This window comes from Aureococcus anophagefferens (assembly GCF_000186865.1).
Source record: "Aureococcus anophagefferens unplaced genomic scaffold AURANscaffold_6, whole genome shotgun sequence".
NCBI lineage: Eukaryota > Pelagophyceae > Pelagomonadales > Pelagomonadaceae > Aureococcus > Aureococcus anophagefferens.
This window is the reverse complement of record NW_008705566.1, coordinates 627,219-640,006: the sequence shown is the minus strand read 5'-3', so window position 1 is coordinate 640,006 and position 12,788 is coordinate 627,219. Positions and strand designations below refer to the sequence as shown.

The following is a 12,788-nucleotide window of genomic DNA, read 5'->3' as shown; positions in this document are numbered from 1 at the left end:
GGATCCCCCGAACGAGCCGAGACGAAGTAAAACATCCCGCGCCGCGAAACGGACTCCATCTCCGGCGGGTCGAGGTCGACGTACTCGAGGTCGTACTTGAGGTCCGGCGTGATGCGCACGACGACGGCCCTGCGGTCGCTCCAGGCGACGGGCTGGCCCTTGCGGCGCGGCGCGCGCGCGCGGACCGTCGAGCCCGCGGCGAGCCCGTAGAACTTGTGGACCGAGTAGAGGAAGAAGGGGATGTTCGAGATGACGGCGCCGTGGTTCTGCTGCGCGACGACGGCCTGGAGCCCCGGGCTCAGGCGGTCCAGGAGCGCCTGGTAGTAGTTGAAGCGGAACACGGGCTCGCTGAGCATGACGTACTCGCGGAGCCGCACGCGGAGCTCCTTCGGGTAGCGGAGCTTCGTCATGTAGTCGTTGATGGAGTCGAGGGTCTGCTTGAAGTCGTTGCTCACGGGGTCCAGGTTCGACGCGATGTTCGCGAGGTCGCCGAGGAGGAACGCGAGCAGGATGCAGCCCACGAGCATCATCGCGAAGCCCAGGACGCCCTCCGCGTGCGTGACGAAGGTCGCCTCGCCGTTCATCGCCGTGAAGGACCAGACGATGGCCGTCGTGTACTCGGCCCAGATGCCGTCGTGCCACGTGTTCGCCTTGGTGATCGTCGTGCCGGGGCACGCGGCCTCGCGCTCGCGCGAGCCCGTGTTGCAGTGCTGCAGCTGGATGTCCGTGATGAGCCGCAGGCAGCAGGCGCTGCCGTGGATGCTCATGAGCAGCAGGAACGAGTACATCATGATCGTCTGCGTCCGCGAGCTCACGTTGAGGTGCTTCGAGAGCCGGCTCACGATGCGCGGGCTCTGGAAGACGCGGAGCAGCTTGAAGAGCCGCGCGAGCCGCACGAGCCGGAGGAGCCCCGCGTCCTTGTTGATGGGCATGGCCCACCAGGGCGTGATGGACACGGCGTCGAGCACGGCCCACGTCCGCAGGTAGTGGAGCACGATGCGGCCCGGCTGCGTCACCCACCTGGCGGGAACAGGGTGGGAGGCTCGGTCACGTTCGGCCCATGCGTGGACGGGCGATGATCTCTCGCGTGGACCCGTTCTCCGGAACGATCGCGCGCGTCGACATCGCCCCGCGTCCCGCGCCGGTCGCGCGCCGCCCGTGGTCGACGTCGAAGTAGGACGTCACGAAGTTGAGCCCAAAGTCGACGACGAAGACCGTGTCGACGCAGCGGTTGATCACGAAGAGCCCCACGTTATCGTGAGTGAAGGGCCGGTCCCCGGAGACGAACGTGAGCTCGAACGGCGTCACGAGCATGACGAAGAGGATCATGAAGAGCATGCCGATGTCCCAGTTGATGCGCCAGGGCTCCATGGGGTTGAGCGCTTTCCAGAATCTGCCCATCTCCGGGAAGCCCTCGAGCTCCAGGGCGACTTCCTCCTCGAGGTCCACGGCCGGCGCCTCGTGGACCTCCTCCGCGTCCTCCTCGACCGTCTGCGACACGAGGCTCTCCAGGCTCCGCTGCCGCATGGGCATGCCCGGGCGACCGCCTCCCGCCTTGGGCGTCGGCGTCGACCCGAGCTCGACCTCGCTCGGCGACCCCTTGGGCGTCGCGCCCCCCTGGCCGTTCCAGAATGACAGGCGCCGGACGCCACCGCCGGCGCCGGGATCCTCGGCCGACGGCGCGCCGCCGTCGCTCGTCGGCGCCGCGCCGAAGGCGACGGAGAGCCTAGAGGAGAACGACGGGTGTCGGGGCGGCATCGTCCTCGCCGCCATGACGCGGAGGCTGCCGCGCGCGCACGAGCAACACGAGCAACAGCTTCGCTCTGGACTTCGCTGCTGGAAGCCTGACGTTGTTGATGTTCAAATATTGTTCAAGGAAAAAGGGATAGAAAAGAAAAACAGTACTATATTAGACAGATATTAGAAGGTCCACGCGCCGTCTTCCAGGCGCGCGTCGGGGCGGCTGTGCGTGCGGGTCGATCGAAAGCGCCCTCGCGGGCGCGTCGGTCGTCGAAGTCGCGGAAGTCGCGGAGAGTCGCGGCGGTCGGTCGATCGTGCGTCGTCGTCGAAGAAAGGAGGTCGTCGTCGATGTCGAAGGAGGTCGTCGTCGTCGTCGAAGAAGCTCGCTCCACAAAAACTAGGGCAACTTCGAGATGAGCTCCGGGATGGACACGAGCTGCGTGCCGAAGTCGTTGACGTTGTGGTCGCCCGCGGCGCGCGGCAGCGTGTCGCCGTCGAAGTCGGCGTCGAGCGCCGCCGTGGACCGCGCGAAGAGGAGCCGCGCGAAGGCGATCCACGACTCGTAGGTGAGCCGCTTGTCCCACGTGCCGCCGAAGGCGTACATGCGGTCGAGCGCGACGGCCGCGTGGTCCCGCGCCTCGCCGTGGCGCCCCGCGCGGAAGTGGAGCTGCGCGAGGAGGACGTGCATCTCGCCCACGTAGGGCAGCAGCTCGATGGCCGCGGCGATCATCGTGATCGCCGCGTCGCCGGAGATGCGGTTCGAGTCCTGGACGACGCGCCAGTACATGTCGCGCGCCGCGGCCTCGTCCTCGTAGGCGATGTCCGCCGTGCAGCGGTCGAAGATGGGCGGGATCACCGCGAGGTGGCCGCGCACGGCCTTGCACGCGGCGGCCGCCCAGTAGAGCGACACGTCCGGTTCCACCGTCCCGGGGAAGATGCGCGTGTCCAGCGGGTCGATCTGGTGGTGGTCCCGCCAGCCGTTCGTCGTCACGCCCTGGTCCAGGTAGTCGGCGATGGACACGACGATGAGCTCCGCGACCTCGCGGTTGCTGAGCGTCTTCGCGCCCTCGACGCGCGACCGCGTCGCGACGCGGTCGTCGAGCCCGCCGACGAGCGGCCGCGCGAGCCGGTGGCTGCGGTTGTTCATCATGTGGCCCAGACCGACGAACTCGTGGCGCGCGACCGTGCCGAACTCGTAGATGAGCGCCTCCGCGGGTCCGCCGACGAGGGCGCGCATCTCCGCGCGGTCGACCGTCGGGTCGAAGATGAAGAACTCGAAGAGGTCGCCCGAGTAGGCCGTGTGCGCCAGGCCCGCGCGCGCCACGGCCACGGGCTGGTTCCAGGCCATGAGCATGCCGTAGGTGCCCTTGAGATGGTTGAAAAACGTGTTCCGCGCGTGCGGGAACTCGACGAACGCGGACATGGCGCCCATGCGCCGCAGCACGTCGTCGATGCCCTCGTCGAGCGCGCTCCATTCCCGGTAGACGAAGGCCCGGACGCTCTCCGGCATGGCCGGCGGCACGACGGGCAGCGCTGTCGCCGTCGCGTTGCTCGTTTTGGGGGTCGGCGTGCTGCCGCCGTCGAGCCGGACCTCGTGGCCCACGATGGGATTGACGAGGACGTCGCCGGCGCGCGCGTGCAGCGCGAGCAACAGCGCGACGGCTGCGAGCCGCGCCATCGCGTTGCAGCTGCCGCGGGTTTCTCCAACCTTGATGACATAGTCGATTGAGTCGTACTAGTAGTTTCCCCACCAACAACACGAGTTACAGCTCGACGTACTCAGGCTCCTCGTCCGGGTCCGGTCGCGGACTCGGGAGCCTCGGCGGCTCCGGCAGCGCGAACGGGTCCTCGTCGTCGTCGTCGAGCACGAGCTCCTCGCGGAAGGACTTCGACAGGTCCGTCGACGGGCGGTCCCGCGGCCTCAACAGCGAGTCGCCGACGGCGCCGGCGCCGAGGCGCGCGACGCCCGAGCTCGCTTCGCGGCTCGCGCGCGGGTCGAAGGTCGCGCCGTTGTCGCTCGTCGCGCGCGGGTTGAAGGTCATGCTGTGCGCGTCGCGCGACGAGCTCCGCGTCGTCCGCCGCTCGAAGACGTCGTCGAGGTAGCGGTCGACGCGCTCCGCGTAGTAGCGGTCGAGCGCGTCGTAGAGCGGCCGCGCGGCGCGCGGCCGCGGCGCGGTCCCGCAGAGGATCTCCGCGGGCGTCCGGGGCACGCCGTAGAAGCGCGTGTTCACGCGGTCGCGCACGTAGACGTGCGCGCCCTCGACCGTGAAGCCGCCGTAGAAGCCGCGCGCCTGCGAGTACGACGTCGTCGAGGAGGCGGCGCCCGCCGACGACACGAGCGCCTCGCCGTCGGCCGCCCGGCCCAGGGGCCCGAAGGCGAAGCTCACGGACGCCCCGAGGCTCAGCTTCGACGCGCTCGGGTCCATGAACTGGCCCAGCGCGTCGCGGTCCAGCGGCGTGACGACGTCCGTGATCTCCGCGCCGACGACGGCCCCGAACGCGAAGCCGTAGGAGCTCACGGCGCAGGGCGCGGACCAGGAGCCGTCGTGCAGCCGCGCGACCAGCAGGCCCGTGCCGCCCGTGACGCCGCCGATGAACGCGACCTTGGCCAGCGTCACGAAGAGGAGCGCGTCCGCGTGCGCGACGTTCTGGTCGAAGTACTCGGCGTCGCGCTCCCAGAAGTTGACGCCGTCGAAGAGGTTCTGGAGCGTGTAGGCCGCCTTCCGGACCTCGCCGCCGAGCGTGAACCGCAGCGGGCTGTTGCAGTAGCGCGTGAACGAGTCGCTCGCGTCCGCGACGGCGTTGCTCCGCGTCGCGTTGCTCCGGGACTCGGCCCACGCGTGCTGGTACGGCGCGAGGCGCACCTGGCACGCGTCGCAGACGCGCTGCGGGTCCCGCTCGCGCCACGCCGGCGGCATGAGCGCGACGCCCTCGGTGCACCCGCCGCAGAACACGAGGCCGCAGCCGCGGCAGTGGTGCCGCCGCTCCATCGTGTCGAACGCGACGCCGCAGGCCGGCCCGCGGCAGCACGCCGCCGCGGCGTCGGGCTCCCAGGCCGGCGCGCGGTCGCCGACGCCGCCGGGCGCCGGCGACGCGAAGGGGTCGTCGTCGTCGGGCGCCCACGACGACGCGAAGGCGCTGAACATGCTGCGTGTGGCGCGCGTTGCGGTGCGTCTCGCGGTGTGCTTGCCGTGTCGTGCCCGCCGAGTCGTGACGACGCGGCTTCGGAGAGCCTGCCTGTCGAAAACGTTGTGACGCGACGAGCTCGTTGACTTGCTCGTTGCCGTCGAGTTGCACCGACCGAGCAAGTCCACGCACACTACCTAGAAGCTTAGCCACACACCCGCGTCGCTCGACTAGAACCCGAGCCCGAAGGGGTCGTCCTCCTCCTTGCCCTCGTCGTCCTTCTTCTCCGCGACGGCCTCGAGCACGCGGCCGCGGACCATGTTCGCGAACTGGAGGCAGTGGCCCACGAAGACCGCGAACGTCTCCGGGCTGAGGAAGGGGAGCGTCGTCATGACCTGGGCAGCAAAAGAGTGATTCAACGTCGCTTCAACGTGAGTGTTCCGCGCGCGCGCGTTCCGGAAACAGCATCCACGCTTCGAGACCGTTCCGAGAGATGATCGCTCGTCCAAGAATTAGCCGAAACGAGTGAAAAACGGCCGAGAGAGGAGCCTTTGAAGTTGGGAGTTTCGCTCTCTTTTGCTGCCCTGGTCATGACCGTCGAGTCCGACAGGCCCTCGGAGTTCCAGCGGTGGCCGACGACCTCGATGAGGAGCGTCGAGGGCAGCGGCGCGAGGTCGCGGATCTGCGACGGCGCGTGCTCGCGGTAGTAGAGCGACAGCACGGGGTAGAGCGCGGCCGCGTAGGCGCCCGCGGCCTCGCGCTCGCCGTGGCCCGGCCCGACCATGTCGAACATGTGCATGAGGTCGCGCTTCACGAGCTCCGTGTCCAGGTACTGCTGGAGCACGGCGTCCTTCTCGCCGTCGAAGAGCGCCTCGTCGGGGAACACGAGCAGCTGCTTGAGCCACTCGGGCCGCCGCGGTTTCGGCAGGACGCCCCGCCCGGGCCTGCCCGGCTCGACGCCCGGCGTGATGACGTGCGTCGTGAACATGGTCTCGAACTCGGACCAGGCCGCGGTGCACGTCGCGACGCACTGCTCCCTCGTCGCCGCGTGCGCGTACGCGTAGTCCCGCCCCAGGCCGCCCTGGAGCTCGAAGGTCGGCGGCGACGCCTCGGCCGTGATGGGGCCGCTCTGCCAGAGCTTGAGCTTCCGCGGGCCCACGGCGCCGCCCGCGTCCTGCTTCATCGCCTTGGCCGCGTTGCTCACCTGCGCGCGAATCGACCGGTGAGCCGATGCCACACTTCGACATACACGCCGATTTGGCCGATCTTTGGACGGATCGATGGCTCTCGTCGAGGTCTCGTTGAAGTCGGTGTGAAGATGTGACGCGCGCGCCGTCGCTCGCGGTCGCTTTCACGCCCTTGTACGCGCCTGTGTGGAAACCAAATCTTCAACCCGACTTCAATGTGAGCGTATGCGACAGTTTCGACGCTAGACTTTCTCCTGTGCTTCGAGAACTCGACGAGAGCGATCGATTCGTCCAAAGATCGGCCGAATCGACTTCGATTTGACCGAGCTAGAGAATTCTCAAGTTTGGTCAGGACGTCCCAGCTCACTGGTTGATTTGCACACAGGTACGCGCCCGCGGCCTTGGCGCGCATCTTCGCGAAGGCGCCGCCCCGCTCGGCCTTCTTCTTCTCGCGCTCCTTGCGCTTCTTCTCCTCCTCGGTCTCGACCTTGGCGGCCTCCTCCTTCTCCTTCGCCTCCGCGTCCTCCCTCTCCTTGGCCTCGCGCAGCGCCGCAGCCGTCGCGTCGTCCGCGGCGTTCGACAGGCGCTTCGAGATGAGCTCCGTGTCCAGGCCGCAGGTCGCGCCGCCCGCCAGGAAGAAGACGCGCCGCTCGTAGGCCTCGGCCTCCCAGTCCTCGAGCAGGCCCAGCAGCCTGAGCAGGTCGCCGCCGTGCGCGGGCCACGTGTGGCAGACGTCGCGCTGCTCCGGCTGCGTCATCTTGTACTTGGCGTCGTTGATGCTGTTGTCCAAGAAGGGGCAGTCCGACGCCACGTAGAGCGCCCGCAGGCCCTCCGTGTTCAGAGCTTCCTCGAGCGCGTCCCACTGGTCGTCGCCGACGAGCGGCACCTCCATGGGCGGCCAGGACGTGCCGCCCTTGCCCAGGGCCCGGTTCCCGCCCCAGAGCCGCTGGTGCCTACGTCGGTGACGATGGTTCGTCGTTTCAAAAGCTCGCGAAACTCAGGGACGCCGGCTCGCGCTTCGTGTCGAGCGCGAAGAGGCCGACGACGCCGCCGCAGAACGTCTCGAAGAACCACTCGCCGTGGCTGCTCACGGACGAGCAGCCCGTCGCGTGGCCCTCGGGCACGCCCGGCGTCGACCCCCAGGGGTGGTCGAGCCCCACGTCCCGGAGGCTCCCGTTGTCCAGGTGCCGCTCCGCGGCGCTCACGGCCGCCGCCGCGCAGTTCGGCAGCGGGTCCCAGAGCTGGCGCTGGTACTCGCGGTAGACGCGCTGCGTGAGGCGCCGCGCCGCGCGGTAGACGTAGCCGCTCCGGAGCTCCTCGGAGCACTGGATGGACCCGACCATCATGCCCCGCTCCAAGCTCGTGATCGGCGACCCCTCGCGCATGAGCAGCGTCCCAAAGTCCTTGTCGCCGCGGAGCATGACGTGCGAGCCCCGCGCGAGCATCTCGCGCGTGCCCGGCAGGTTCCAGTGCGTGCGGTAGCCGTCCCGGAGCCGGTCGAGCGCCGCGTCCTCGAGGCGGCCGGCCTGCACGGGGTCGCCGCGGACGTGGGCCATCTCCGCGCGCGCGAGCACCGCGACGGCGTCGCCCAGCACCATGTCCATGTCGACCTGGCCCCCGAGGTGCACGTGGAGGTCGACGCCGGGCCAGGGCGCGTCGCTCAGCTCCTTGGCGCACTCCATGAGCTGCGCGCCGTAGATCGCGGCCTTCTGGAAGTCGGCCTTGCGCTTCGCCTTCTTCTTCGCCGCGCGCGTGAACACCGCGCCCTCGTCCGGCGGCGGCTCCGGCGGCGCCAGGACGCAGTTCTCGTGGTCCGGGTAGGGCGCGTCGCGGGCCAGGGCCATGACGCGGAACTTGCGCTGCCAGGGCGTGCGCAAAGAACCGCCGCCGTCGCCGACCTGCGCGCCGCCGTACTTCGACCCCTCCTCGCTCGTCGTCTCCTCGGCCTGCGCCGGGTCGTTGATGCGCGCGGGCGTCGTGAAGGAGCCCGTGCGGTACTTGGGGTCCTCGATGCCGTCGAAGTGGACCGCGTAGTAGCGCGCCGCCTCGAGGTCGTCGAAGCGGAACGCGTGGACGCGCTTCCCCGCGAGGTAGACGATCTGCTTGTGGACCCTGCCCGTGAGCGACTCCGTGACGACGCAGGCGATGGGCGCCGGGTACTCGACCTCGCACAAAATGATCGCCGACCGGTCGTTGACGCGGCCGATCACGGGGCCGAGCAGGCACCGCACGCCGCCGTAGAAGAGCGACTGCGACTCGGCCTGGATGCGCACGGGGTCCACGCCCGTGTTCGGCATGACCACGAGGCCCTCGACGTAGGCGCAGTGGTCCGCGGGGACGAGGCGCTCGTGCTCGAAGGCGAGGTGCTCCTTGGCCTCGTCGAGCTTGAGCGCGCCCGCGTCGAGGAGCAGCGGCGCGGCCGACGCGCGCTCCGCGGCGGGCTGGGCGCCCGTGATGGACCCGACGATCATCTGGCGGAACTCGGCCTGCGTGCCCGTCGTCTCCTCGACGTAGGTCTCGACGCCGCCGGGCTGGTCGCCGCCCGCGAGCACGTACATGCACCGCTGCTTCGACACGTGGAGCCACTTGAGCAGCAGGCCCATGAACTTCTTCTGGTCCGCCTCGTTCTTCGACCAGCGCGCGGCGAAGTCCTCGACGTCGTCCTCGAGCTTCTTGCGCTTCGCCGGGTCCTTGGCCACGGGCGTGTACGGGTTCAGCGGCGGCTCCTCGACGGCGACGAGCAGCGCCGTGCAGTCGCGCGACGCCGCGTCGAAGAGGAGCAGGTTCTCGAGCTGGGCCCAGGCGCTCGACGGCACGAGGGGCGCCGTCGGCAGCTGGGCGCCCTCGGGCGTGACCTGGGACCACCGCGTGTCCAGCAGCAGCACCGCGACCTGTGCCGAAACCAACCACTGGTTTGGGGGGTCCCCACCAAACTTGAGAATTCTCTAGCTCGGTCAAATCAAAGTCGATTCGGCTGATTTTTGGACGGATCGATCGCTCTCGTCGAGTTCTCGAAGCACAGTGAATGAGTCTGGTCCAAATCGTTCGAATAAGCTCACATTGAAGTCGGGTTGAATATTTGGTTTCGGCACAGACCGCGACGCCCCCGAGCACGTGGAGGCTCGATTCCTGCTCCGAGCCGCCGGGCGTCTCGTCGTTCTCCGCGTAGAACTTCAGCTCCTCCACGGCCTTGTCCACGTCGGCGTCGGCCCCGCGCACCTCGGCCTCGAGCTCCGTGCAGCGGAAGACGAGCGTCTGCTCCGCCGTCGACGACGCGCCCTCCTCCGACTGGAGCGCGCGCTTCCGGTAGACCTCGAGGTCGACGTTCGCGGCCTTGAGGGTCGCGGCGGCGCGCGCGGCGACGAGCTGGGCCTTGGCGACGGCCGCGCGCCGCTCGCCGAAGCCCTCCTCGCGCGCCACGAGCGCGGGCACGCGCGAGTCCCAGAGCTGGCGCTGGTACTCCCAGAAGACGCGCCGCGCGAGGCGCAGCATGGTAGACGCGACCTCGCCGCCGACGCCCGGGCTCAGCTCCAGCGCGTCCGTGAAGCGCGGGTAGACGTCGCCCTCGCCGCAGAGCATGAGGTGCGGGCAGTGCGAGAGCACGTCGCGCTTCCCGGGCAGGTTCCACGCGAAGCGGTAGCCGTCGCGCAGGCGGTCGCAGGCGCGCTTCTCGAGCTCGTGCCAGGGCTCCGTCGCCCCGCTCAGGGCCGCCGCCAGCGACCGCTGCTCGACGCCGCGCTTGAGCATGACCCACGCCTCCTCGAAGAAGCGGCGCATCTCGACCTGGCCGCCGACGTGGACCATGACGTTCACGGGCGGCAGCTGGCGCATGGACACGCGCTCGACGATGGTCTCCCAGCGGTTGTACTCGCCGGGCCGCACGGCCGTGGGCCGGTCGTGGGCGACGGCGATGAACCGCGCCCGCGCCTCCTCGCGCTTGCCGGCGCGCTCGTACGTGCAGAACTCGCAGAGCCGCTCGACGGCGTCGGACCGGTGGACGTTGCCGAGGACGACGACGAAGCGCGAGTCGGGCGTCAGGCCCGTCAGCTCGCAGACGCCCGGCCGGTTCGCCTTGAGGGTCGCCGCGCCGCGCCGCGTCTCGCGGCCGCCGGGGCAGTTCTTGTCGACGAGGCACGCGGCGAAGGCGACCTCCGCGTCGGCGTCGACCTCGAGGAGGATGCGCGCCGTCGTCGACCCGACGAGGCCCACGACGGGGCCCGTCACGACGCGCACGGCGCCGTCGCACTTGAGCCGCGCGCCGCAGAGGTAGAGGTCGCCCGACGGCTCCTTGCTGCCGTCGAGCAGCTCGCCGGCGACGCGCTCGGCGTAGTCCTCCTCCAGGGACGTCAGGTTCTGCTCCAGCCGGTCCAGCTGCTGCTGCAGCGCCTCCATGGCGCCCATCGGGCCGCCATCCGTGCTGCCCGCCTGGCCCATCGTTCGAAAGGTCGCTGTGCCGCAGCCCGGGGGGAGGATGTTGATGCGGAAGCGGCAAACAAATCGCCAATCCCAGCGGCTGGCAGTGGCATCCCACATCGAGCGGAGAAAAAGCCGCCGGCCGCGTCGCGCCGCCGTCGCGCCGGAGCCCGCCGCGCCGCGCCATGGGCGTCGGGCTCAAGGAGCTGCGCGACGCGGTGTTCGCAAAACCGGCCGAGGCGACGCCGCGCGTCCTCGAGCTGACGCGGAAGCAGCACTGGTGCGTGCCCGACGCGCGGCGCCTCGCCGGGCGCGCGCTGTCCGCCGGCGGCATGGTGCTCGAGCTCGAGAAGCAGCTCGAGGAGTTCGAGGAGATCAAGGGCACCTACCCCTACATCTGCATCGTCGAGCGCCGCGCGTCGATGCGGCGCGTCTTCGACGAGGCCGTCGCCGAGGCCGTGACGCTCGAGCACGAGGTGCGGCGCCCGAGCGTGTCCGAGTGGCACTCGCGGCGGCGCGCGGCGATCCTGAAGGCGCACCCGGAGGTCGCGAAGCTCCACGGCGAGACGGCCTGGTCGCCCGTCGCGTGCGTCGGCGTCTGCCTCGTCCACGCGGCCGTCGCGATCCACCTCCTCGCGCCCGGCGCGGGCGGCGTCGACGCGCGGTACGCGCTCCGCGTCTTCCTCCTCGCGGGCACGGTCGGCGCCCAGTGCGCCTTCGGCGCCCAGGCCCTGAACCACGAGCTGAGCCACGCGAAGACGTGGGCCGTCGCCGGGCCGTGCGCGCTGCTGGCGTCGTCGCTCACGACGTTCCCCTGGTTCTCCTACTACTTCGCCGGCGGCCACGAGCGCCACCACGCCCACGTCGGCACGCCCCGCGACGCCGACGCCGACGCCCTCTTCTGGCTCTGGGAGCGGTCCCCGGCGCACGCGAACGACGTCTACGGCGACGACGGCGACGACGAGCTCGAGGAGGCCGCGGTCGTCACGGACGAGTCGTCCGACGACGACACCCGGCGGCCCGCGGCGCGGGCCGTGCGCGTCGAGGACGCGGCGGCGGCGCGGCGCCGGCGCCTCGTCGCGGTCGCGGACAGCGTCGCCGGGGGCGTCGCGTGGGCGTCCGCCGTCGCCGCCGCGCTGCCCCTGGCCTACGCCTGGAGCCTCCTCGCCTGCCTGCGGGACGATTTCAAGGCGAACCGCAAGGAGACCTGCTTCTGGCTCTTCGACGCGCTGTGCAGCGCCGCGGCGATGGCCGCCGTCGGCCGGCGCTGCGCGTCGCCCGCGCACGGGTGGGGCGCGTTCGCCTACTTCGCCCTGTCCGCGGCCAACTCCGTCGGCTTCCTGGCGCACCCCTGCATCGGCTTCTGGCTCTTCCAGCACGCTTGCGCGACGGACCTCGACGAGCGGAGCTCCATGGCGGCGGCCTACAGGGCAGCAAAAGGGTGCGAAATTCCCAACTTCAAAGGCTCATATCTCGGTCGTTTTCCACTCGTTTCGGCTGATTTTCGGACGAGCGATCATCTCTCGGAACGGTCTCGAAGCGTGGATGCTTTTCCGGAACGCGCGTGCGCGGAACACTCACGTTGAAGCGACGTTGAATCACCCTTTTGCTGCCCAGGCGGCGTACGCGGCGCCGACGCTCGCGCCGCGCGCGAAGAAGGACGACGACGCCTACGGCGCCCTCGACGACATGCAGCCCACGCTCTCCTACGCGGGCTCCGACCTCTGGCACTGGCTCACGTTCCAGGAGCTCCGCCACCTCGAGCACCACGACTTCCCGGGCATCCCCTGGACGCGGCTCGCCGCGCTCGCCAAGGCCGCGCCCGAGTTCTACGCGCCGACCCACGTCTACCACGTCCCCTCCATCGCGACGCTCCTCGCCACCTGGCTCAAGGGCAAGCGCGAGAAGTTCGACTTCGCCTGCCGCAAGCGCCTCGTCGCGCGCGCGCGCGACCGCGCCGTCGAGCTCTCCGTCGCCCACGTCGCGCCCGCCAAGCACTAGGGGGGGGACCGGGCTTAGTCTTTTTTTCACCACCACACTAGGGGGAGGACCCGGCTTAGTCTTGTTTACCGCCACCGCCTCGTCCGACGACGCCCTCGCCGCCCCGCCGCGGCGCCAGGACTCGCCGCGTAGGCCGCGCCCGGCTTGGACGATCTGCCCGGGCAGCCCGCCGGGAGTCGCTCCGGCACGTGCTTGTGGGGGAAGTAGCCCGGGCAGCTGCCGTCGACTTTGCGGAGGACGAGGATGTTCTCGTTGGCGACCTGCTGGACGAGGGTGAGGACGAGGCCGCGGAGCTCGCCTTGCTGGTGGGCGAGCACGAGC

General features: G+C 70.1%; 3 protein-coding genes across 3 annotated transcripts in view; 2 read left to right on the top strand and 1 right to left on the bottom strand.

The window, feature by feature from the left end:
- Window positions 1-987, top strand: part of AURANDRAFT_62995 (hypothetical protein) — a gene marked incomplete at both ends in the record, with an annotated part of 4,240 nt that extends 3,253 nt beyond the window's left edge. The window contains one exon of the mRNA XM_009037657.1: window positions 741-987. Coding sequence (XP_009035905.1) covers window positions 741-987 — 247 coding nt within the window. The remainder of the gene's footprint in view (window positions 1-740) is intronic.
- Window positions 988-1,910: 923 nt separating this feature from the next.
- Window positions 1,911-10,510, bottom strand: AURANDRAFT_71288 (hypothetical protein; the record flags this gene model as incomplete). The annotated part of the gene is made up of 8 exons (XM_009037234.1): window positions 1,911-3,428; window positions 3,520-4,887; window positions 5,104-5,261; window positions 5,462-6,070; window positions 6,192-6,235; window positions 6,435-7,006; window positions 7,059-8,944; window positions 9,150-10,510. The coding sequence occupies 8 exons, from the start codon at window positions 10,485-10,487 to the stop codon at window positions 2,138-2,140; spliced, it is 7,266 nt and encodes a 2,421-aa protein (XP_009035482.1).
- A 1,203-nt stretch (window positions 10,511-11,713) lies between these two features.
- On the top strand, window positions 11,714-12,467 carry AURANDRAFT_62993 (hypothetical protein; the record flags this gene model as incomplete). Its single annotated transcript, XM_009037658.1, has 2 exons — window positions 11,714-11,956; window positions 12,084-12,467. The coding sequence occupies 2 exons, from the start codon at window positions 11,714-11,716 to the stop codon at window positions 12,465-12,467; spliced, it is 627 nt and encodes a 208-aa protein (XP_009035906.1).
- Window positions 12,468-12,788: the final 321 nt, after the last annotated feature.